Raw genomic sequence first — 25,638 nt, 5'->3', positions numbered from 1 at the left:
GATCCCATTGATCCCATCAATCCAACCAATCCCATCAAAACCCATGGATCCCATGGATCCCATCAATCCCACGGATCCCATTATCTCACAGATCCCACAAATCCCATCAATCCATCAACCCCATCAATCCCATCGATCCCATTATCCCACGTCTCACATCAATCCCATCAATCCCATGGATCCCCCGCAAATCCCACTGATCCCATCATCCCACAGATCCCACAAATCCCATTATCGCACGGATCCCATCAATCCCATTATCCCATCAATCCCATGGTTCCCACAAAACCCATTATCCCATTATCCCATCAATCCCACGGATCCCATGGATCCCACAAATCCCATCAACCCCATCAATCCCTTTATCTCACGGATTCCGTTATCTCACAGATCCCACAAATCCCATGGATCCCATCAATGCCGTTATGCCATGGATCCCATGGATCCATCAATCCCGTTTTCCCCATGATCCCATCCCACAAATCCCATCGATCCCATCAACCCCATTATCCATGGATCCCATGATCCCACAGATCCCATTAATCCCATGACCCCATGGATCCCATCAATCCCATGATCCCACAGCTCACATTGATCCCATCAATCCCATGGATCCCATTGATCCCATTATCCCATGGATCCCACAAATCCCATCAATCCCATGATCCCACAAATCCCATCAATCCCATGGATCCCATGGATCCCACAAATCCCATCAAACCCATCAATCCTTTATCTCGCGGATTCCGTTATCCCACAGATCCCACAAATCCCATGGATCCATCAATGCCATGGATCCCATGGATCCCATCAATCCCATTTTCCCATGATCCCATTCCACAAATCCCATCAATCCCATAAATCCCATTATCCCATGGATCCCATGATCCCACAGATCCCATTAATCCCATGACCCCATGGATCCCATCAATCCCATTATCCCACGGATCATGGGATCCCATTATCCAACGGATCCCATCAATTCCATGATCCCACAGCTCACATTGATCCCATCAATCCCATGGATCCCACAAATCCATGGATCCCATCAATCCCATTATCCCACGGATCCCATCGATCCCATTATCCAACGGATCCCACAAATCCCATCAATCCCATGGATCTCATGGATCCCATTATCCATCAATCTCATCAATCCCATTATCCCATAGATCCCATTAATCCCCACGATCCCATCATCCCATCAATCCCACGGATCCCATTATCTCACAGATCCCACAAATCCCATCATCCCATTATCTCACAGCTCACATTGATCCCATCAATCCCATGGATCCCATGGATCCCACAAATCCCATTATCCAACGGATCCCACAAATCCCATCGATCCCATCAATCCCATAATCCCATGGATCCCATGATCCCATGGAGCCCATCAATCCCATCAATCCCTTTATCCCACAGATCAAATTATCTCTTTTTATTTTTTTTTTTATTTTTTGGTGATATTTTTGGGATTTTTGGGGCATTTCTTTTTTTGGGGGGGGGGAATTTTTTGGAATTTTTTGTAATTTTGGGGGATTTTTTGGGGGGTTTCTTTTGGGATTTTTTTATTTTTTGGGAGGGATTTGGATGGATATTTTTGGGATATTTTGGGATTTATTTGGGATATTTTTGGGATATTTTTGGGATTTTTGGGGGTTATTTTGGGATATTTTTGGGATATTTTGGGATTTATTTGGGATCTTTGGGATTTTTTTGGGATTTATTTGGGATATTTTTGGGATATTTTTGGGATTTTTGGGGGTTATTTTGGGATATTTTTGGGATATTTTGGGATTTATTTGGGATATTTTTGGGATTTTTTGGGGATTTTTTTGGGATGTTTTTGGGATTTATTTGGGATTATTTGGGATATTTTGGGATATTTTTGGGATTTTTTGGGGTATTTTTGGGATGTTTTTGGGATGTTTTTGGGATATTTTGGGATGTTTTTGGGATTTATTTGGGATTTATTTGGGATATTTTGGGATATTTTTGGAATGTTTTTGGGATGTTTTTGGATTTATTTGGGATATTTTTCGGATTTATTTGGGGATTTATTTGGGATATTTTGGGATATTTTTTGGGATTTTTTTGGGATTTATTTGGGATATTTTTGGGATTTATTTGGGATATTTTTGGGATTTATTTGGGATATTTTTGGATTTATTTGGGATTTATTTGGGATTTATTTGGGATATTTTGGGATTTTTTTGGGATTTATTTGGGATTTATTTGGGATATTTGGGATTTATTTGGGATTTATTTGGGATATTTTGGGATTTGTTTGGGATTTATTTGGGATTTTTCCCCACCTTGCAGGATCTCCAGCAGCTTTGGGATTTTTGTGGGATATTTTGGGATTTTTTTTGGGATTTTTGGGGGGATTTTTTGGAAGTTTTTTTTATTATTTTGGGAGCTTTTGGGGGATTTTTTTGTAACTTCTGGGGGAATTTTTTGGGGATTCTTTTGGGATGCATTTTTGGTTTTTTTAATTTATTTTTCATTTTTGGAGGAATTTTTTGTTAATTTTTTTTCTCTTTTTGGGATTTATTTGGGATATTTTTGGCATGTTCTTGGGATATTTTGGGATTTATTTGGGATTTATTCCCCACCTTGCAGCACCTCCAGGAGCTTTGGGATTTTTGTGGGATATTTTGGAATATTTTGGGGATTTATTTGGGATTTATTTGGGATTTATTGGGGTTTTTTTTGGATTTATTTTGGATTTATTTGGGATATTTTGGGATTTATTTGTTATTTCCCACTTTGCAGGATGTGCAGCAGCTTTGGGATTTATTTGGGATATTTTGGGATATTTTTGGGATTTACTTGGGATTTATATGGGATATTTTGGGATTTATTTGGGATTTATTTCCCCACCTTGCAGCAGCTCCAGCAGCTTTGGGATATTTTTGGGATATTTTTGGCATGTTTTTGGGCTGTTTTTGGATGTTTTTGGGATTTATTTGGGCTGTTTTTGGGCTGTTTTTGGGATTTATTTGGGCTATATTTGTGATCCATTCCCCACCTGGCAGCATCTGCAGCAGCTCGGATTTATTTGGGATATTTTTGGGATATTTTAGGATTTAATTGGGATATTTTTGGGATATTTTGGGATTTTTTGGGATTTATTTGGGATATTTTTGGGTTTTTTTGGGATTTTTTTGTGATTTTTTTGGGATATTTTGGGATTTTTTTGGGGATTTTGTGGAATATTTTGGGATATTTTTGGGTTATTTTTGGGATATTTTTGGGGTGTTTTTGACATGTTTTTGGGATTTATTTGGGATATTTTGGGATATTTTTGACATGTTTTTGGGATATTTTTGGGATTTATTTGGAATATTTTTGGGATTTTTGTGGGATATTTTTGGGAATTTATTTGGATTTATTTGGAATATATTTGGGATATTTTTGGGATTTACTGGGGGTATTTTGGGATATTTTGGGTTATTTTTGGGGATTTATTTGGGATATTTTTGTGGATTTTTGTGGAATATTTTGGGATTTATTTGGCATATTTTGGGATGTTTTTGGATTTATTTAAGATTTATTTGGCATATTTTTGGGATTTTTTTGTGATTTATTTGGGATATTTGGGATTTATTTGGGATATTTTGGGATTTATTTGGGATTTTTGTGGGATATTTTTGGGATATTTTTGGGATTTTTGTGGGATATATTTGTGATATTTTTGGAAATTTTAAGGATTTAATTGGGATATTTTTGGGATTTCTTTGGGATATTTTTGGGGTATTTTTGGGATTTATTTGGGATATTTTTGGGATTTTTTGGGATTTTTTTGTGATTTTTTGGGATTTTTTTTGTGATTTATTTGGGATATTTTGGGATTTTTTTGGGGGATTTTTGTGGAATATTTTGGGATATTTTTGGGATTTATTTGGGATTTATTTGGGATGTTTTTGGGATATTTTTTTTTATTTTTTGTGGAATATTTTGGGATCTTTTTGGGATTTATTTGGGATATTTTTGGCATATTTTTGGGATGTGTCTGGGATTTATTTGGGCTATTTTTGGGCTGGTTTTGGGCTGTTTTTGGGGCTGTTTTTGGGCTGTATTTGTGATTTATTCCCCACCTGGCAGCAGCTGCAGCAGCTTTGGGATTTTTGTGGGATATTTTGGGATATTTTTGGGATTTATTTGGGATTTATTTGGGATTTATTTGTTATTTATTCCCCACCTGGCAGCAGCTCCAGCAGCTTTGGGATTTTTGTGGGATATTTTTGGGATTAATTTGGGATTTTTTTTGGGATTTATTTGGGATTTTTTCGGGATATTTTGGGATTTAATTGGGATTTTTTTTTTATATTTTGGGATTTATTTGGGATATTTTTGGGATTTTTTTTTGGGATTTATTTGGGATATTTTTGGATTTAATTTGGATATTTTTGGGATATTTCGGGATTTATTTGGGATTTATTTGGGATTTATTTGGCATATTTTTGCCATCTTTTGGGGATTTTTGTGGAATATTTTGGGCTATTTTTGGGCTATTTTTGGGCTGTTTTTGGGCTGTTTTTGGGCTGTATTTGTGATTTATCCCCACCTGGCAGCATCTGCAGCAGCTCGGGGATCCGGCTCTCCCAGAGCGGGCCCAGGCCGGGGTGGATCCGCAGCTCCCGCAGCAGCCGCAGGGCGGGGCCTGAGCGGGGCTGGGACGGACACGGACGGCTCGAAATGCACTGGGAATAAATGGGAATAAAAATCAGAATAAAATGGGATAAAAGAGGAAAAATGGGGATGGAAATAGAGGGGAAAAATTGGAAAAAAAATGGGAATATTAGGGAAAAAAAACGGAATGAAGTTAGGAAAAAATTTGGAATAAAATCAGGAAAAATTGGAATAAAAATGGGAATAAAAATGGAAATAAAATCGGGAAAATTGGGAATAAAAATGGGAATAAAAATGGGAATATTGGGGAAAAAAACCAGAATGAAATTGGGAATAAATTGGGGATAAATGAGAATGAAAGTGGGAATAAAATCAAGAAAAATGGGAATAAAAATAGGAATGAAATTGGGAAAATTTGGAATAAAAGGGGAATAAAATCGGGAAAATTGGGAATAAAAATGGAAATAAAATCGGGAAAATTGGGAGTAAAAATGGAATGAAATTGGGAAAATCTGGATGAAAACTGGAATGAAATTGGGAAAATTGGGGAAAAAAATGGGAATGAAAATGGGAATAAAATTGGGAAAATGGGAATAAAATGGGAAAAAAATCAGAATAAAAACTGGAAATTGGGGAAAATGGGAATGAAAACACAGGGGAAAATGGGAATGAAATGGGAATAAAAACCGGGAAATTGGGGAAAATTGGGAATAAAAATGGGAGAAAAATGGGAGAAAAATGGGATAAAACAGGAAAAATGGGGATGGAAATAGAGGGGAAAATTGGGGAAAAAATGGGAATAAAAATCGGATAAAACAGGAAAATGGGGATGGAAATACAGGGGAAAATTGGGAATAAAAATGGGATAAAACAGGAAAAATGGGGATGGAAATACAGGGGGGAAATTGGGAATAAAAATGGGAATAAAAATGGGATAAAACAGGAAAATGGGGATGGAAATACAGGGAAAATTGGGAATAAAAATGGGAATATTGGGGAAAAAAATGGGAAGAAAATGGGAATAAAATGGGAATAAAGTGGGGATAAAAACTGGGAAATTGGGGAAAAGGAGAATGAAAACTGCCTGGAAAAATGGGAATAAAAATGGGATAAAACAGGAAAATGGGGATGGAAATAGAGGGGAAAATAGGGAAAAAATAGGGAATATTAGGAAAAAAATGGGAATGAAAATGGGAATAAAATGGAATAAAAACGGGAAAATTGGGGAAAATGGGAACGAAAACACAGGGGAAAAATGGGAATGAAAATGGGAATAAAATTGGGAAAATGGGAATAAAAATCAGAATAAAAACTGGGAATTGGGAAAAGGGGAATGAAAACTGTGGGGGAAAAATGGAATAAAATGGGAATAAAAACTGTGAAATTGGGGAAAATTTGGAATAAAAATGGGAGAAAAATGGGATAAAAATGGGATAAAACGGGAAAAAAGGGGATGGAAATAGAGGGGAAAATGGGAATAAAAATGGGAATAAAAATGGGATAAAACAGAAAATGGGAATGGAAATGCAGAGGAAAATTGGGAATAAAAATGGGAATAAATGGGAATAAAAACGGGATAAAACAGGAAAAATGGGGATGGAAATACAGAGGGAAATTGGGAATAAAAATGGGAATAAAATGGGATAAAACAGGAAAATGGGGATGGGAAATACAGGGGGAAAATTGGGAATAAAATGGGATAAAACAGGAAAATGGGGATGGAAATACAGGGGAAAATTGGGAATAAAATGGGAATGAAATCAGAATACGGGGAAATTGGGGAAAAGGGGAACGAAAACACAGGGGAAAAATGGGAATGATAATGGGAATAAAAACCGGAAATTGGGGAAAATTGGGAATAAAATGGGAGAAAAATGGGATAAAAATGGATAAAAATGGGATAAAACAAGAAAAAAGGGGATGGAAATACAGGGGAAAATTGGGAATAAAAAATGGGAATATTAGGGAAATAATGGGAGTGAAATTGGAAAATTGGGGGAAAATTGGGAAAAAAATGGGAAGAAAACTGGGAATAAAATCAGGAAAATTTTGGAATAAAAATGGGATAAAAATGGGATAAAACAGGAAAATGGGAATGGAAATACAGGGGAAATTGGGAATAAATAGGGGAATATTAGAGAAAAAAATGGGAGTGAAATTGGGAAAATTGGGGGAAAATTGGAATAAAATGGGATAAAAATGGGATAAAACAGGAAAAATGGGGATGGAAATAGAGGGGAAAATGGGAATAAAAATGGGATAAACAGGAAAAATGGGGATGGAAATAGAGGGAAAATTGGAATAAAAATGGGGAAAATTGGAATGAAATTGAGAAAATTGGGAATGAAAACACTGAGAAAAATAAGCAATAAAAATGGGAATAAAAATGGGAAAATTGGGAAAAATGAGAATGAAAGTACAGGGGAAAATGGGGAATAAAAATGGGAGTGAAATTGGGAAAAATGGGAATAAAAATGGGAATAAGAACAAGAAAATTGGGGAATGAAAAAATGGGAATGAAATTGGGAAAATTTGGAATAAAAATGGGAAAATTGGAAAATTGGGGGAAAAATGGGAATAAAATCAAGAAAATTGGAATAAAACGGGAATGAAATCGGGAAAGTTTGGAATAAATATGGGGATGAAAATGGAATAAAATGGGGGAAAATTGGGAACAAAAACTGCCTGGGAAAATGGGAATTAAAATGGGAATATTAGGGAAAAAAACCGGAATGAAATTGGGAAAAAAATTGGAATAAAATCAGAAAATTGGGAATAAAAATGGAAATAAAATCAGGAAATTTGGAATAAAAATGGGAATAAAAATGGGATAAAACAGGAAAAATGGGGATGGGAATACAGAGGAAAATTGGGAATAAAAATGGGAATAAAAATGGGATAAAACAGGAAAATGGGGATGGAAATACAGGGGAAAATGGGAATAAATAGGGGAATATTAGGGAAAAAAACAGAATGAAATTGGGAAAATTGGGAATAAAAATGGAATGAAAGCAGTGGGAAACATCTCCCAGGGCTGGCACAAAATGGCCTGGGAATAAAATGGGAAATGAAAATGGGAATAAAGTGGGAATAAAAACCGGGAAATTGGGGAAAAGGGGAATGGAAACTGCCTGGGAAAAATGGGAATAAAAATGGGAATATTAGGGAAAAAAATGGGAATGAAATTGGGAAAATCTGGATGAAAATCGGAAATAAAATTGGGAAAATTGGGGAATAAGAATGGGAATGAAATTGGGAAAATGGGAAAGAAAACACTGAGAAAAATAAGCAATAAAAATGGGAATAAAAATGGGAATAAAAATGGGAATAAAAATGGGAATAAAAATGGGAATAAAAATCAGAATAAAACCGGGAAATTGGGGAAAAGGGAATGAAAACACAGAGGAAAAATGGGAATTAAAATGGGAATATTGGGGGAAAAAAACGGAATGAAGTTAGGAAAAATTTGGAATAAAATTGGGAATAAAATTGGGAATAAAATCAAGAAAATTGGAAATAAAAATGGGAATAAAAATGGGAATATTGGGGAAAAAAACCGGAATGAAATTGGAAAATTGGGGAAAAAATGGGAATGAAAGTGGGAATAAAATCAAGACAATTGGAATAAAAACAGGAATGAAATGGGAAAAAATTGGGAATAAAATCAGGAAAATTTGGATTAAAAATGGAAATAAAATCAGGAAAATTTGGAATAAAAAATGGGAATATTGGGGAAAAATGGGAATGAAATTGGGAAAATTTGGGAGTTAAAATAGGAATAAAAATGGGAAAATTGGGAAAAATGGGAATGAAAGTACAGGGGAAAATTGGAATAAAAATGGGAATATCAGGAGAAAAAATGGGAATGAAATTGGGAAAATTGGGGATAAAAATGGAATAAAAACGGGAAAAAAATGGGAAAATTGGGAAAAAGGGGAATGAAAATCTAGGGGGAAAATATGGAATAAAAATGGGAATATTGGGGAAAAAATTGGAACGAAATTGGGAAAATTGGGAATAAAAATGGGGAAAAATGGGAAGAAAATTGGGAATAAAATCTGGAAAATTTAGGAAAATAAATGGGACTAAAAATGGGAATAAAAATGGGAAAATGGAATAAAAATAAGAAAATTGGGAAAAAGGGGACCGAAAATACAGGGGAACATAGGAAATAAAAATGGGAATATTGGGGGAAAAAATGGGAATGAAAATGGGAAAATTGGGGATAAAAATGGGGAAAAATGGGAAGAAAATTGGGAATAAAAATCAGGAAAATTAGGAATAAAAATGGGAATAAAAATGGGATAAAAATGGGATAAAAGAGGAAAAATGGGGATGGAAATAGAAGGGGAAAATTGGAATAAAAATGGGAATATCAGGAGAAAATGGCAATGAAAATGGGAATAAAATTGGGAAAATGGGAATAAAAAATCAGAATAAACACTTGGAAATTGGGGAAAATGGAATGAAAACTGTGGGGGAAAAATGGGAATTAAAATGGGAATAAAAACGGGGAAATTGGGGAAAAGGGAAATGAAAACACAGGGGAAAAATGGGAATTAAAATGGGAATATTGGGGAAAAAAATGGGAATGAAAATGGAATGAAATTGGGAAAATTTGGAATTAAAATCAGAATAAAAACTGGAAATTGGGGAAAAGGGGAATGAAAACTGCCTGGGAAAAATGGGAATAAAAATGGGAATAAAAACAGGAAAATAGGGAATAAAAACAGGAATTAAATTGGGAATTTTGGGAAGAAAAATGGGAATAAAATTGGGAAAATGGGAAGAAGGACACCGGGAAAAATGGAAAAAAATCTGGAAAATTTGGAATGAAAACTTCCAGGGAAAATAAGGAATAAAAAATGGAATAAAATTTGGAAAATAGGGAATAAAATGTGGAAAATAGGGAATAAAATTTGGAAAATGGGGAATAGAATTTGGAAAATTTGGAATAAAAACGGGAATGGAATTGGGAATAAAACCGGGAATGAAAATGGAAATAAAAACCAGGAAAATCAGGGATAAAAAATGAGATTAAAACTGAGAAAATTTGAATAAAAATGGGAATAAAAATGGAATGAAATTGGAAAATGGGAATAAAGACAAAGGAAAAAATGAAATAAAATCTGGAAAATTGGTAATAAAATTGGTAATAAAATTGGGAATAAAATTGGGAATAAAATTGCCAAACTCACCAGGAGCCGGACGGTCAGAGCCTGAGGAGAGGGGAGAGCACCTGGGAAAAATGGGAAAAATTCAATTTCTGGGATAATCTGGGGATTTTTGGGAATTCTTACAGGGATTTTTTGGGAATTCTTGGGATTTTTGGGGTTTTTTTTGGGGGATTTTGGGGGTTTTTTTTTGGGGAATTCCTGGGATTTCCCAGGATTTTTTGGGGTTTTTGTTGGGATTTTTGGGGTATTTTTTTTGGAAGTCCTGGGATTTCCCAGGGATTTTTTGGGGTAATTTTTTTTGGGATTTCCAGGGATTTTTTGGGGTTTTTGTTGGGACTTTTGGGGGTTTTTTTGGAATTCCCCAGGGATTTTTTGGGAGTTTTTGTTGGGATTTTTGGGGGGGTTTTTGTTGGGATTTTTGGGGGTTTTTTTGGGATTTCCCAGGGATTTTTTGGTTTGTTTTTTTTTTTTTTTTGGGATTTCCCAGGGATTTTTTGGGAGGTTTTGTTGGGATTTTTGGGGTTTTTTTGGGTTTCCCAGGGATTTTGGGGTTTTTTTTGGGGGGGATTTTTTGGGGTTTTTGTTGGGATTTTTGGGGGTTTTTTTGGGATTTCCCAGGGATTTTTGGGGGTTTTTTGGGTTTTTTTTTGGGTTTTCTTTGGGGAATTCCTGGGATTTCCCAGGATTTTTTGGGGGGTTTTTGTTGGGATTTTTTGGGAGTTTTTGTTGGCATTTTTGGGGTTTTTTTGGATTTTTTGGGGTTTTTTTAGGGATTTTTGGGGGTTTTTTTAGGGGTTTTTGGAGTTTTTTTGGGGGGGATTTCCCAGGAATTTTTGGGGGTTTTTGTTGGGATTTTTGGGGGTTTTTGTTGGGATTTTTGGTTTTTTTTTTTTTTTGAATTTCCCAGGATTTTTGGGGTTTTTTGGGGGGGATTTTTGGGGTTTTTTTTGGAATTTCAGGTATTTTTTTGGAATTCCTGGATTTCCCAGGATTTTTTGGGGTTTTTTTTGGGGGGGATTTTTGAGGGTTTTTGTTGGGATTTTTTGGGGGGTTTTGTTGGGATGTTTGGGATCTTTATTGGATTTTTTGGGGGTTATTTTTGGGAATTCCTGGGATTTCCCAGGGATTTTTGGGGGTTTTTTTTGGGATTTTTGGGGTTTTTTCTGGGGAAATCCTGGGATTTTTTGGGGGGTTTTTGTGGGGATTTTTTGGGGCTTTTGTTGGAATTTTGGGCTTTTTGTTGGAATTTTCGGGTATTTTTTTGGAATTCCTGGATTTTGGGGATTTTTTGGTATTTTTCAGTTTCCCCGGATTTGCTGAGAATTCTGTGATTTTTGGGCCTTACCTTCGCCCTCAGCTCCGCTCTCGGGGGGGCTCCGGCTGCATTTTGGGGGCCAGCAGGGCCAGGCTGCGGCACAGCACGGGCAGGGCTCGGCTCAGGCCCGGACGGAGCAGCTGAGGCAGCAGGAAACGCCACAGAACTAGGGAAAATGGAATTAATAACAGGAATTAGGGGGGAATTAATGGGGGAATAATGGGGAATGAATGGGGGAATTAATGGGGAATTAGTGGGGAATTAATTGGGGAATAGTGGAAAATTAATGGAGAATAAATGAGGAATTAATGGGGGAATAGTGGGGGGAAAATGGGGAATTAATGGGGAAATAATGGGGAATTAATGGGGAAAATGGGGAATTAATGGAAAAATAAATGGCAAATAAACGTGGAAATAATGGGGAATTAATGGGAAATTAGTGGGGGAATTGATGGGGAATTAATGGCAAATAAATGTGGAAATATTGGGGTAATTAATGGGGAAATAAAGGAAAATTAATGGGGAAATTAATGGGGAAATAAGGGGGAAATAATGGGGAATAACGGGGAATTAATGGGGGAATAATGGGGAATTAATGGGCAATTAATGGGGGGAATAGTGGGGAAATAATGGGGAATTAATGGGGAAAAAATGGGGAATTAATGGGGAATAGTGGGGAATTGATGGGGGAATAATGGGGAATTAATGGGGAATTAGTGGGGGATTGATGGGGAATTAATGGGGGAAAAATGGGGGAATAGTGGGGAATTAATGGGGAAATAAATGGGAAATAACGGGGAATTAATGGGGGAATAGTGGGGAATTAATGGAGAATAAATGGGGAAAAAATGGGGAATTAATGGGGAATAGTGGGGAAATAATGGGGAATTAATGGGGGAAATAATGGGGGAATAGTGGGGAATTAAATGGGGAATTAATGGGGGAATAGTGGGAATAAATGGCAAATTGATGGGGAATTAATGGGGGAATAATGGCGAATAGTGGGGGAATAGTGGGGAATTAATGGGAAATTAATGGGAAATAATGGGGAAATAGTGGGGAAATAATGGAGGAATAGTGAGGAATTAGTGGGGAATTAATGGGGGAATAGAGGGGGAAATAATGGAGGAATAATGGGGAAATAATGGGGAATAATGGGGGAATAATGGGGGAATAATGGGGGGAATAATGGGGGGATAAATGGGAAATAACGGGGAATTAATGGGGAAATAATGGGGAATAATGGGGAAATAATGGCGGAATAGTGGGGAATAGTGGGGAATTAATGGAGAATAAGTGGGGAATTAATGGGGAATTAATGGGAAATAATGGGGGAATAGTGGGGAAATAAATGGGGAATTAATGGGGAATTAGTGGGGGAAAAAATGGGGGAATAATGGGGAATTAATGGGGAATTAATGGGAGAATTAATGGGGGAAAAATGGGGAATTAATGGGGAATTAATGGGGAAACTAATGGGGGGAAAAATGGGGAAAAATGGGGAATTAATGGAAAAATTAAATGGCAAATAAATGTGGAAATAAGGGGGAAATAATGGGGAATTAATGGGGAATTAATGGGGGAATTGGGGGATAAGTGGGGGAAATTATGGGGAAAAAATTGGAAATAAATGGGGAATAATGGGGAAATTAATGAGGAAATAAGGGGGAAATAATGGGGAAATAATGGGGAAATAATGGGGAAATAATGGGGAAATAATGGGGGAATAATGGGGGAATGGTGGGGAATTAATGGGGGAATAGTGGGGAATTAATGGGGAATTAATGGGGGAATAATGGGGAATTAATGGGGAATTAATGGGGGATTAATGGGGGAATAACGGGGGAATAATGGGGAATTAATGGGGGAAAAATGGGGAATTAATGGGAAATGAATGGGGAATTAATGGGGATTAATGGGGGAATAATGGGGAATTAATGGGGGGAAAAATGGGGAATTAATGGGAAATGAATGGGGAATTAATGGGGATTAATGGGGAAATAATGGGGAAATAATGGGGAATTAATGGGGAATTAGTGGGGGAATTAATGGGGAAATAAATGGCAAATTGATGGGGAATTAATGGGGGAATAATGGAGCGAATAGTGGGGGGAATAGTGGGGAATTAATGGGGAATTAGTGAGGAAATAAATGGGAAATAATGGGGAAATTAATGGGGGAAATAAGGGGGAAATAATGGGGAATTAATGGGGAATTAATGGGGGAATTGGGGGATAAGTGGGGAAATTATGGGGAAAAAATTGGGAAATAAATGGGGAATAATGGGGAAATTAATGAGGAAATAAGGGGGAAATAATGGGGGAAATATGGGGGAATGGTGGGGAATTAATGGGGAATTAATGGGGGAATAGTGGGGAATTGATGGGGGAATAATGGAAGAATTAATGGGAAAATAATGGGGAATAAATGGGAAATCATGGAGGAATAATGGGGAATTAATGGGGAAATAATGGGGGAATAGTGGGGGATTAATGGGAGATTAATGGGGGAATAACGGGGGAATAATGGGGAAATAATGGGGGAATAGTGGGGGAATAGTGAGGAATTAATGGGAAATAATGGGGAATAAATGGGGAAAAAATGGGGAATTAATGGGAATTAATGGGGGAATAATGGGGAAATAATGGGGGAATAATGGGGAATTAATGGGGAAATAATGGGAGAATAGTGGGGAATAAATGGGGAATTAATGGGGAAATAATGGGGGAATAGTGGGGGAATAAATGGGGAATTAATGGGGGAATAGTGGGGGAATAATGGGGAAATTAATGGGGGAAAAATGGGGAATTAATGGGGAAAATTAATGGGGAATTAATGGGAATTAGTGCGGAAATAATGGGGAATTAATGGGAAATAACGGGGGAATAATGGGGAAATAAATGGGAAATAACGGGGAATTAATAGGGAATTAATGGGAATTAATGGGGAAAATTAATGGGGAATTAATGGGGAATTAATGGGGAAATAATGGGAATTAATGGGGGAATAGTGGGGAATTGATGGGGGAATAATGGGGGAATTAATGAGGAACTAGTGGGGGAATTAATGGGGAAATAAATGGCAAATTGATGGGGAATAATGGGGAATAAATGGGGCGAATAGTGGGGAATAATGGGGAATTAATGGGGAATTAATGGGGAATTAATGGGGAATTAATGGGGGAATAGTGGGGAAATAATGGGGAATTATTGCGAAATGAATGGGAATTAATGGGGAAATAAATGGCAAATTGATGGGGAATAAGTGGGGAATAATGGGGGAATGGTGGGGAATTAAATGGGGAATAATGGGGGAATAGTGGGGGGAATAATGGGGAATTAATGGGGAATTAATGGGGAAATTGATGGGGAAATGATGGGGAAATTAATGGGGGAAAAATGGGGAATTGGATGGGGAAAAAGAGGGGAATTAATGGGGAAATAAGGGGGAAATTAATGGGGAATTAATAATGGGGAATTGATGGGGGAAAAATGTGGGAATTAGTGGGGGAATAGTGGGGAATTAATGGGGAAATAATGGGAAATAATGGGGAAATTAATGGGGGGAAATGGGGAATTGATGGGGAAATAATGGGGAATAAATGGGGAATGAATGGGGAAATAAATGGGAAATTAATGGGAAATTATGGGAATTAATGAGAAATAAATGGGAAATTAATGGGGCAATAATGGGGAATTAATGGGGGAATAATGGGGGAATAACGGGGGAATAATGGGGAATTAATGGGGAATAGTGGGGAAATAATGGGGAAATTAATGGGGGAAAAATGGGGGAATAATGGGGAAATAATGGGGGAATTGATAGGGAATTGATGGGGAAAAACGGGGAATTAGTGGGGGAATAGTGGGGAATTAATGGGGAAATAATGGGAAATAATGGGAAATTCATGGTGGGGAAATGGGGAATTGATGGGGAATTAATGGAAAAATAAATGGCAAATAAATATGGAAATAATGGGGGAATTGGTGGGAAATGGAGAATTAATGGGAAAATAATAGGGAAATAAGGGATAAATAAGGGGGAAATAAATGGGAAATTAATGGGGAATAAATGGGGAATTAATGGGGAAATAAATGGGAAATTAATGGGGAAATAATGGGGAAATAATGGGGAACAAATGGGGAAATAATGAGTGAATAGTGGGAATTAATGGGGAAATAAATGGGAAATAAATGAGAATAAATGGGAATAATCTGACCTGGGCAATGCCGGGAGCTGAGCAGGAGCAGGAAACCCCTCGGGATTGGGGATTTGGGGGATTTTATTCCCAGAATTTGATTTTTTTTGGAATTTTTTGGGGATTTTTTTTGAATTTTGGCTTTTTTTTTTCTCTGGGAATTTGAATTATTTTTAATTTTTTGTGGGTTTTTCCCCCAAATCTCACGTGGGTGGGGCTGAGCAGGAGCAGGAAACCCCTCGGGATTGGGAATTTGGGGATTTTATTCCCAGAAATTGAATTTTTGGGGATTTTTTTTTTGATTTTTTGGGGATTTTTTGGGGATTTTTTTGGGAATGTTGGGAATTTCTATTTTTGGGAATTTCTGTTTTTTGTGGAATTTTGGGATAATCTGACCTGTGCCATGTCGGGCAGGGTGGAGCTGAGCAGCAGCAGGAAACCCCTCGGGATTGGGATTTTGGGGATTTTATTCCCAGAATTTGGATTTTTTGGGGATTTTTTGGGGATTTTTTGGGGATTTTTTGGGGATTTTTTTGGGGATTTTTTGGGGGATTTTTTTTGGATTTTTTGGGGAATTTTTGGGGATTTTTTTGGAATTTTGGGATTTTTTTCTCTGGAATTTTGGGATTTGAATTATTTTTAATTTTTTGTGGGTTTTTTCCCAAATCTCACGTGGGTGATGCTGAGCAGCAGCAGGAAACCCCTCGGGATTGGGGATTTTGGGGATTTTATTCCCAGAATTTCAATTTTTGGGGATTTTTTTGGGGATTTTTTGGGGGATTTTTTGGGGATTTTGTTGGGGATTTTTTGGGGGAATTTTTTTGGGGGAATTTTTTGGGGGATTTTTTTCTCTGGGAATTTTGGGAATTTCTATTTTTTGTGATTTTCCCCCAAATGTGGACCTGTGCCATGTCGGGCATGGTGGGGCTGAGCAGGATCAGGAAACCCCTCGGGATTGGGAATTTGGGGATTTTATTCCCAGAATTTGATTTTTTTGGAATTTTTTTGGGATTTTTTGGGGAATTTTGGGAATTTCTATTTTTTGGGAATTTCTATTTTTTGTGGAATTTTGGGATAATCTCATGTGGGCGATGCCGGGAGCTGAGCAGGAGCAGGAAACCCCTCGGGATTGGGGAATTTGGGGATTTTATTCCCAGAATTGGAATTTTTGGGTTTTTTTTTTTATTTTTTGGGGATTTTTTTGGGATTTTTTTGGGGAATGTTGGGAATTTCTATTTTTTGGGAATTTCTATTTTTTGTGGAATTTTGGGATAATCTGACCTGTGCCATGTCGGCACGGTGGAGCTGAGCAGGAGCAGGAAACCCCTCGGGATTGGGAAATTTATTGCCAGAATTGGAATTTTTGGGGATTTTTTTGGGATTTTTGTGGGGGATTTTTTTGGAATGTTGGGAATTTCTATTTTTTGTGGAATTTTGGGATAATCTGACCTGTGCCATGTCGGGCACGGTGGAGCTGAGCAGGATCAGGAAACCCTTTTGGGTGAAATCTCCCAGAATTTGGATTTTTTTGGGATTTTTTTGGGATTTTTGGGGGATTTTTTTGGGATTTTTTGGGATTTTTTGGGATTTTGGGGGATTTTTTGGGGATTTTTTTGGGGAATTTTTTTGGGGATTTTTTTTGGGGGGATTTTTTTGGGGGATTTTTTTTGGGGATTTTTTTGGGGATTTTTTTGGGGAATTTTTTTTGGGATTTTTTTTTAATTTTGGGATTTTTTTCTCTGGGAAATTTTGAGAATTTCTGGTTTTTGGGATTTTTTCCCCAAATCTGACCTGGGCCATGTCGGGCAGGGTGGAGCTGAGCAGGAGCAGGAAACCCCTCGGGATTGGGAATTTTGGGGATTCTATTCCCAGAATTTGGATTTTTTTGGGGATTTTTTGGGGATTTTTTTGGGATTTTTTCTGAATTTTGGGATTTTTTTCTCTGGGAATTTTGGGAATTTTTTGCGGATTTTTCCCCAAATCTGACCTGTGCCATGTCGGGCACGGTGGAGCTGAGCAGCAGCAGGAAACCCCTCAGGATTGGGGATTTGGGGATTTTATTCCCAGAATTTGATTTTTTTTTTAATTTTTTTGGATTTTTTTTAATTTAGGGATTTTTTTTTCTGGGAATGTTGGGAATTTCTGTTTTTTGTGTTTTTTCCCCAAATCTGACCTGGGCGATGCCGGGCACGGTGGAGCAGAGCAGCAGCAGGGATTGGGAATTTTGGGATTTTATTCCAGAATTTGAATTTTTGGGGATTTTTGGGGGATTTTTGGGGATTTTTTTGGGATTTTTATGGAATTTTTTTGGGAATGTTGGGAATTTCTATTTTTTGTGGAATTTTGGGATAATCTGACCTGTGCCATGTCGGGCACGGTGGAGCAGAGCAGGAGCAGGAAACCCCTCGGGATTGGGGATTTTGGGATTTTATTCCCAGAATTTGGATTTTTTGGGGATTTTTTGGGGATTTTTTTTGGATTTTTGGGGATTTTTGGGGGATTTTTTTGGGATTTTTTGGGATTTTTGGGGGATTTTTTTTTGGGATTTTTTGGGGATTTTTGGGGATTTTTGGGGATTTTTTGGGGATTTTTTTGGGGATTTTTTGGGGATGTCGGGAATTTCTATTTTTTGTGGAATTTTGGGATAATCTGACCTGGGCGATGCCGGGCATGGTGGAGCAGAGCAGGATCAGGAAACCCCTCGGATTGGGGATTTTGGGGATTTTATTCCAGAAATTGGATTTTTTTGGGGATTTTTTTGGGGATTTTTTGGGATTTTTTTGGGGGATTTTTTTGGGAATTTTTTTTTGAATTTTAGGAATTTCTATTTTTTTGTGATTTTCTCCCCAATCTGACCTGGGCGATGTCGGGCACGGTGGAGCTGAGCAGCAGCAGGAAACCCCTCGGGATTGGGAATTTTATTCCCAGAATTGGAATTTTTGGGGATTTTTTTGGGATTTTTTGGGGGATTTTTTGGGAATGTTGGGAATTTTCTATTTTCTGTGGAATTTAGGGATAATCTGACCTGTGCCATGTCGGGCAGGGTGGAGCAGAGCAGGATCAGGAAACCCCTTTTGGGGTGAAATCTCCCAGAATTTGGATTTTTTTGGATTTTTTTGGGGATTTTTTGGGGGATTTTTGTGGGATTTTTTTGGGAATTTTTGGAATTTCTATTTTTGTGGAATTTTGGGATAATCTGACCTGTGCCATGTCGGGCACGGTGGAGCAGAGCAGGAGCAGGAAACCCCTCGGGATTGGGGATTTTGGGGGGATTTTTTGGGGATTTTTGGGAATTTCTATTTTTTGGGAATTTCTATTTTTTTGTGGAATTTTGGGATAATCTGACCTGGGTGATGTCGGGCACGGTGGAGCAGAGCAGGACCAGGAAACCCCTCGGGATTGGGGATTTTGGGGATTTTATTCCCAGAATTTGGATTTTTTGGGGATTTTTTGGGGATTTTTTGGGGGATTTTTTTGGAATTTTGGGATTTTTGTCTCTGGGAATTTTGGGAATTTCTGTTTTTTGGGATTTTTTCCCCGAAATCTGACCTGGGTGATGCCGGGAGCTGAGCAGGAGCAGGAAACCCCTCGGGATTGGGGATTTTATTCCCAGAATTTGGATTTTTTGGGGATTTTTTTGGGATTTTTTGGGGATTTTTGGGGAATTTTTTGGGGGGATTTTTTTGGAATTTTGGGAATTCCTATTTTTTGGGAATTTCTATTTTTTGTGGAATTTTGGGATAATCTCACGTGGGCGATGCCGGGAGCTGAGCAGGAGCAGGAAACCCCTCGGGATTGGGAATTTGGGGATTTTATTCCCAGAATTTGGATTTTTGGGGGATTTTTTGGGGGATTTTTTTTTAATTTTGGAATTTTTTTTCTCTGGGAATTTTGGAATTTGAATTATTTTTAATTTTTTTGTGGGTTTTTCCCCCAAATCTCACGTGGGTGATGCTGAGCAGGAGCAGGAAACTCCTCAGGATTGGGGATTTTGGGGATTTTATTCCCAGAATTTGAAATTTTGGGGATTTTTTTGGGAATTTTTTTGGGGAATTTTGGGATTTTGTTCTCTGGGAATTTTGGGAATTGAAATGTGTCAGAATTGGGAGTTTTGGGACTGGAATTTTTGGGAATTTTGGGCTGAAATCTCCCAGAATTGGGAATTTGGGGAGAATTTTGGGATTCAAGTTTCCCAGAATTGGGAATTTTGGGAATTTAAATTCTCAGAATTGGGAATTTTGGGGTTGAAATTTCTTGGAATTTTGGGATAAAATCCCCTCCGAATTGGGTATATTGGGAATTGAAATTTCTCAGAATTGGGAATTTTGGGAAAGGAATTTCTTGGAATTTTGGGATTTTAATCCCCTCCGAATTGGGAATATTGGGAATTTCAATTCCTCAGAATTGGGAATTTTGGGGTTGAAATTTCTCGGAATTCTGGGAATAAAATGTGTCAGAATTGGGAGTTTTTGGGACTGGAATTTCTTGGAATTTTGGGATTATTTTTTCTGGTAATTTTGGAATTTGAATTTTTTGGAATTTTGGGCCTGGAATGTTGGGAATTTCTATTTTTTGTGGAATTTTGGGATAATCTCATGTGGGCGATGCGGGAGCTGAGCAGGAGCAGGAAACCCCTCGGGATTGGGGATTTTGGGGATTTTATTCCCAGAATTTGATTTTTTGGGGATTTTTTTGGGGTTTTTTTTAATTTTGGATTTTTTTCTCTGGGAATTTTGGAATTTTTCATTTTTTGGGAATTTTGGGATTCAAGTTACCCAGAATTGGGAATTTTGGGGAAATTTTGGGATTAAAATCATTCAGGATTGAGAATTTTGGGATTGAAAATTCTTCAGGATTGGGAATTTTGGGAATGGAATTTCTTGGAATTTTGGAATTGTGATCCCCTCCGAATTGGGAATTTTGGGATTGACATTTCTGGGAATTCTGGGAATGGAATTTCTTGAATTTTGGGCTGGAATCTCCCACAATTGGGAGTTTTGGTGTATAATTCCCAGAATTTGAATTTTTTTTGGATTTTGGGAATTTTTTGGGAATTTTGGGATAATCTGACCTGGGCCATGTGGGGCACGGTGGAGCTGAGCAGGAGCAGGAAACCCCTCGGATTGGGAATTTTGGGGATTTTATTCCCAGAATTTGGATTTTTGGGGGATTTTTTGGGGGAATTTTTTTGGGAATGTTGGGAATTCTGTTTTTTGTGTTTTTCCCCCAAACCTGACCTGTGCCATGTCGGGCACGGTGGAGCAGAGCAGCAGCAGGGATTGGGAATTTTGGGATTTTATTCCAGAATTTGAATTTTTGGGGATTTTTTTGGCATTTTTTGGGGGATTTTTTGGGGATTTTTTTGGGATTTTTTTGGGATTTTTTGGGGGATTTTTTTGGGGGATTTTTTTTGGGGGATTTTTTTGGGGAATTTTTTTGGGATTTTTTTTGAATTTTGGGATTTTTTTTCTCTGGGAATTTTGGGAATTTTTTGGGATTTTTCCCCAAATCTGACCTGTGCCATGTCGGGCACGGTGGAGCTGAGCAGGAGCAGGAAACCCCTCGGGATTGGGGATTTTATTCCCAGAATTTGACTTTTTTGGGGAATTTTTTGGGGGATTTTTTTGGGATTTTGGATTTTTTTCTCTGGGAATGTTGGGAATTTCTGTTTTTTGGGAATTTAGGGATAATCTGACCTGGGCGATGTCGGGCACGGTGGAGCTGAGCAGGAGCAGGAAACCCTCGGGATTGGGATTTTGGGGATTTTATTCCCAGAGTTTGATTTTTTTTTTGGAATTTTTTTGGGGGAATTTTTTGGGAATTTTGGGAATTTCTATTTTTTGGGAATTTTCTATTTTTTGTGGAATTTTGGGATAATCTGACCCTGTGCGAGGTCGGGCACGGTGGAGCTGAGCAGCAGCAGAGATTGGAATTTTGGGATTTTATTCCCAGAATTGGAATTTTTGGGGATTTTTTTGGGATTTTTTGGGGATTTTTGGGGGATTTTTTTGGGGATTTTTTTGGGGATTTTGGGAATTTCTGTTTTTTGGGAATTTTGGGATAATCTGACCTGGGCCATGTCGGGCACGGTGGAGCTGAGCAGGAGCAGGAAACACCTCGGGATTGGGGATTTTGGGGATTTTATTCCCAGAATTTGAATTTTTGGGGATTTTTTTTGGAATTCCGGATTTTTTTCCTCTGGGAATTTTGGGATTTGAATTATTTTTAATTTTTTGTGGGCTTTTTCCCCAAATCTCACGTGGGTGATGCTGAGCAGGAGCAGGAAACCCCTCGGGATTGGGGATTTTGGGGATTTTATTCCCAGAATTTGAATTTTTGGGGATTTTTTTTATTTTTGGGGAACTTTGAGATTTTGGGATTTGAATTTTTTTGGGAATTTTGGGATTGAAATTTCTTGGAATTCTGGGAGTAAAATCCCCTCAGGACTGGAGTTCTGGGAAAGTTTTGAGATTGAAAATTTCTCAGGATTGGCATTTGGGAAAAGTCTGGGATAAAAATTCTTTGGGATTGGGAATTTTGAAGGAATTTTGGGAGAATTTTGGGGTTAAAATCCTTCAGAATTGGGGATTTTGGGGTGAAATCTCCCAGAATTGGGAATTTTGGAATTGGAATTTGTCACAATTGGGGATCTTGTGAAAATTTGGGATTGGAAATTTTGGGGATTTATTCCCAGAAATTGAATTTTTTGGGATTTTTTTGGGATTTTTTATGAATTCTGGGATTTTGTTCTCTGGGAATTTGGGAATTGAAATGTGTCAGAATTGGGGAAATTTGGGGACTGGAATTTCTGGAATTTTGGGTTGAAATCTCCAGAATTGGGAATTTTGGGGAGAATTTTGGGATTCAAGTTTCCAGAATTGGGAATTTTGGGAATTTAAATTCCTCAGAATTGTGAATTTTGGGGAAATTTTTGGATTCAAAATTCCTCAGAATTGAGAATTTTTGGATTCAAAATTCCTCAGAATTGGGAGTTTTGGGGACTGGAATTTCTTGGAATTTTGGGATTTTTTTCTCTGGGAATTTTGCAATTTGAATTTTTTGGGAATTTTGGGGCCTGGAATGTTGGGAGTTTCTGTTTTTGGGAATTTTGGGATAATCTGACCTGGGCCATGTCGGGGCACGGTGGAGCAGAGCAGGACAGGGTGCTGACGCTGACGCTCCGAACGTCGTCGCTCGAGGGATCCTCGGGAATTTCCTCCGCCATCCCGGGGGGCTGCGGGAAATGGGAGAAATTGGGGAAAATGGGAAAATTTGGGAAAAAAATTGGGAAAAATTGGGGAGAAAATTGGGGGAAAAATGGGGGAAATGGGGAAAAATTGGGAGAAGGTTGGGAAAAGTTGGAAAAATTGGGAAAATGATGGGAAAAGGATGGGAAAAAATTGGGAAAATGAGGGGAAAAGTTGGGGAAAATTGGGAAAAAATGGGAAAATTGGAAAAGAATTGGGAAACGATGGGGAAATGGGGAAAAATTGAGAGAAGGGTGGGAAAAGTTGGGGAAAATGGGGAGGAAATGGGGGAAAACTTGGAAAAGAATGAAAAAATTGGGAGAAGGATGGGAAAATTGGGGAAAAGGGGGAAAAATGGAAAAATATGGAATAAATGGAGGGGAAAATGGGAAAAATGGGGAAAAGGTTGGGAAAGGATTGGGAAAAGTTGGGGAAAATGGGAAAATTGGGAAAAGGATTGGAAAGGATGGGGAAAAATGGGGAAAAATTGGGAGAAGGTTGGGAAAAGTTGGAAAAATTGGGAAAAGGATGGGAAAAGGATGGGGGAAAAATTGGGAAAAGGATGGGAAAAAAGTGGGAAAAATTGGGGAAAAGCTGGAAAAATAGGAAAATGATGGGAAAAGTTGGGGAAAATTGGGAAAATGATGGGGAAAGGGATGGGGAAAAATGGGGGGAAAATGATGGAAAATTTGGAAAAAATGGGAAAAAATGGGGAAAAATAGGGAAAAGTTGGGAGAAGGATGGGGAAAATTGGGAAGGGGTAGGAAAAGTTGGGGAAAATTTGGGAAAATGAGGAAAAAGCGGGAATTGTGACCGGTTCGTCGGGGAGGTCGCACTGCTGGAGCAGGAACTGCAGCAGCGCCTCCGCCCCCGGGTGCTGCTGCTGCTGCTGCTGCTGCTGCTGCTGCTGCAGGAAACCACGGTGAGCCAGGGCACTGATCAGCTGCACCAGGGCACCCCTGACCTGGGGAGAAAATAATGGGAAATTGGGTGAGAAATGGGGAAAAAACGGTGAAAAAATGGAGAAAACGGTGAAAAAATGGGGAAAAACGGTGAAAAAATGGAGAAAAACGGGGAAAAAATGGAGAAAAAATGGGGAAAATGGGGAAAAAAAATGGGAATTTTGGAAGGGAAATGGTGAAAAAACTGGGGAACAAATGGGGAAAAAATCGGTGAAAATTGGGGGAAATCTGGGGGAGAAATGGAGGAAAATGTAGAAAAAATGGGGAAAAAATGGGGAAAAAATGGGGAAAAAAAGGGGAAAAAAAGGAGAAACAATATAGAAAAAATGGAGAAAAAAATGGAAAAACCGTGTGAAAAAATGGGGAAAAACGGAGAAAAAATTGGGGAAAAAATGGAGAAAAAATGGGGAAAAAGTGGGGATTTTGGAGGGGAAAAACTGTGAAAAAAATGGTGAAAAAATGGAGAATAAATGGGGAAAAAATGGAGAAAAAATGGAGAATAAATGGGGAAAAAATGGGGAAAAAATGGGGAAAAAATGGGGAAAAATGGGATTTTGGGGGGGAAAAACGGTGAAAAAATGGGGGAAAAATGGGGAAAATAGGGGAAAAATGGAGAAAAAATGGAGATAAAATGGGGAAAAAATGGAGAAAAAATGGGGAAAAAATAGAGAAAAAATGGGGAAAAAATGGGGGAAAAATGGGGAAAAATGGAGAAAAAATGGGGAAAAAATGGGAGAAAAAAGGGGAAAAATGGAGAAAAAATGGGGGAAAAAAGGGGGAAAAATGGGGGAAAAATGGAGAAAAAAAGGGGAAAAAAATGGGGGAAAAATGGAGAAAAAATGGAGAAAAATGGGGAAAAAATGGGGAAAAAAAGGGGGAAAAATGGGAAAAATGGGGAAAAATGAGAAAAAATGGGGGAAAAAATGGGGAAAAAATGGGGGAAAATGGAGAAAAAAAGGGGAAAAATGGGGGAAAAATGGAGAAAAAATGGAGAAAAAAGGGGGAAAAATGGGGAAAAATGGGGATTTTGGAGAGGAAAATCGGTGGAAAAATGAGAAGATTGTGGGTGAAATTGGAGAAAATATGGGGGGAAAATGGGAAAAATGGAGTGAGAAATGGGAATTTGGGGAAAATGGGGGATTTGGGGAAAAATGGGGAAAAAACGGAAAAAAACGGTGAAAAAATGGGGAAAAATGGTGAAAAAAGGAGAAAAAATGGGGAAAAATGGAGAAAAAATGGGGGAAAAATGTGGGAAAAATGGGGGGAAAATGGGGAAAAAAGGAGATTTGGAGGGGAAAATCTGTGAAAAAAAATGGTGAAAAAATGGGGGAAAACTGGGGAAAAAATGGAGAAAAAATGGTGAAAAATGGAGATTTTGGGGGTGGAAATGGGAGTGAGGAGCCGGGATCAGCTACACCAGGGCCCCTCTGACCTGGGGAAAATGGGAAATTTGGGTGAGAAATGGGAATTTGGGGAAAATGGGGGAAAAATAGGGAAAAAATGGGGAGAAATGGTGAAAAAATGGGGAAAACCGGTGAAAAAATGGGGAAAAAATGGAGAAAAATTAGGAGAAAAAATGGGGAAAAAATGGGGGAAAAATGGAGAAAAAAATGGGGAAAAAATGGAGAAAAAATGGGGGAAAAATGGGGAAAAAAATGGGGAAAAATGGGGAAAAATGGTGAAAAAATGGGGAAAAATGGGGGAAAAAATGGAGAAAAATGGAGAAAAATGGGGGAAAAAATCAGTGAAAATTGGGGAAATGTGGGGGAGAAATGGAGGAAAAATGGGGGAAAACCGGTGAAAAAATGGGGAAAAAATGGGGAAAAATGGGGAAAAAATGGAGAAAAATTAGGAGAAAAATGGGGAAAAAATGGGGGAAAAATGGAGAAAAAATGGGGAAAAAATGGGGAAAAAATGGAGAAAAAATGGGGGAAAAATGGGGAAAAAATGGGGAAAAATGGGGAAAAAATGGTGAAAAAATGGGGAAAAATGGGAAAAAATGGGGAAAAATGGGAAAAAATGGGAAAAAATGGGAAAAAATGGTGAAAAAATGGGGAAAAAATGGTGAAAAATGGGGAAAAAATGGGGAACATGGGGAAAA

At 38.1% G+C, this 25,638-nt stretch overlaps 1 protein-coding gene across 1 annotated transcript in view; it reads right to left on the bottom strand.

The window, feature by feature from the left end:
• Positions 1-4,539: 4,539 nt before the first annotated feature.
• The window catches only part of LOC141727720 (maestro heat-like repeat-containing protein family member 1), a 37,220-nt gene continuing 16,121 nt past the window's right edge, over positions 4,540-25,638 (bottom strand). The window contains exons 5-9 of the mRNA XM_074534006.1: positions 23,390-23,539; positions 22,479-22,562; positions 15,725-15,750; positions 9,837-9,877; positions 4,540-4,709 (exon numbers count right to left, since the gene is read on the bottom strand). Coding sequence (XP_074390107.1) covers positions 4,564-4,709; positions 9,837-9,877; positions 15,725-15,750; positions 22,479-22,562; positions 23,390-23,539 — 447 coding nt within the window. The 3' untranslated portion in view covers positions 4,540-4,563. The remainder of the gene's footprint in view (positions 4,710-9,836; positions 9,878-15,724; positions 15,751-22,478; positions 22,563-23,389; positions 23,540-25,638) is intronic.

Source organism: Zonotrichia albicollis, unplaced genomic scaffold, assembly GCF_047830755.1.
Source record: "Zonotrichia albicollis isolate bZonAlb1 unplaced genomic scaffold, bZonAlb1.hap1 Scaffold_222, whole genome shotgun sequence".
NCBI lineage: Eukaryota > Metazoa > Chordata > Aves > Passeriformes > Passerellidae > Zonotrichia > Zonotrichia albicollis.
This window is presented reverse-complemented; position numbering and strand designations above follow the sequence as displayed.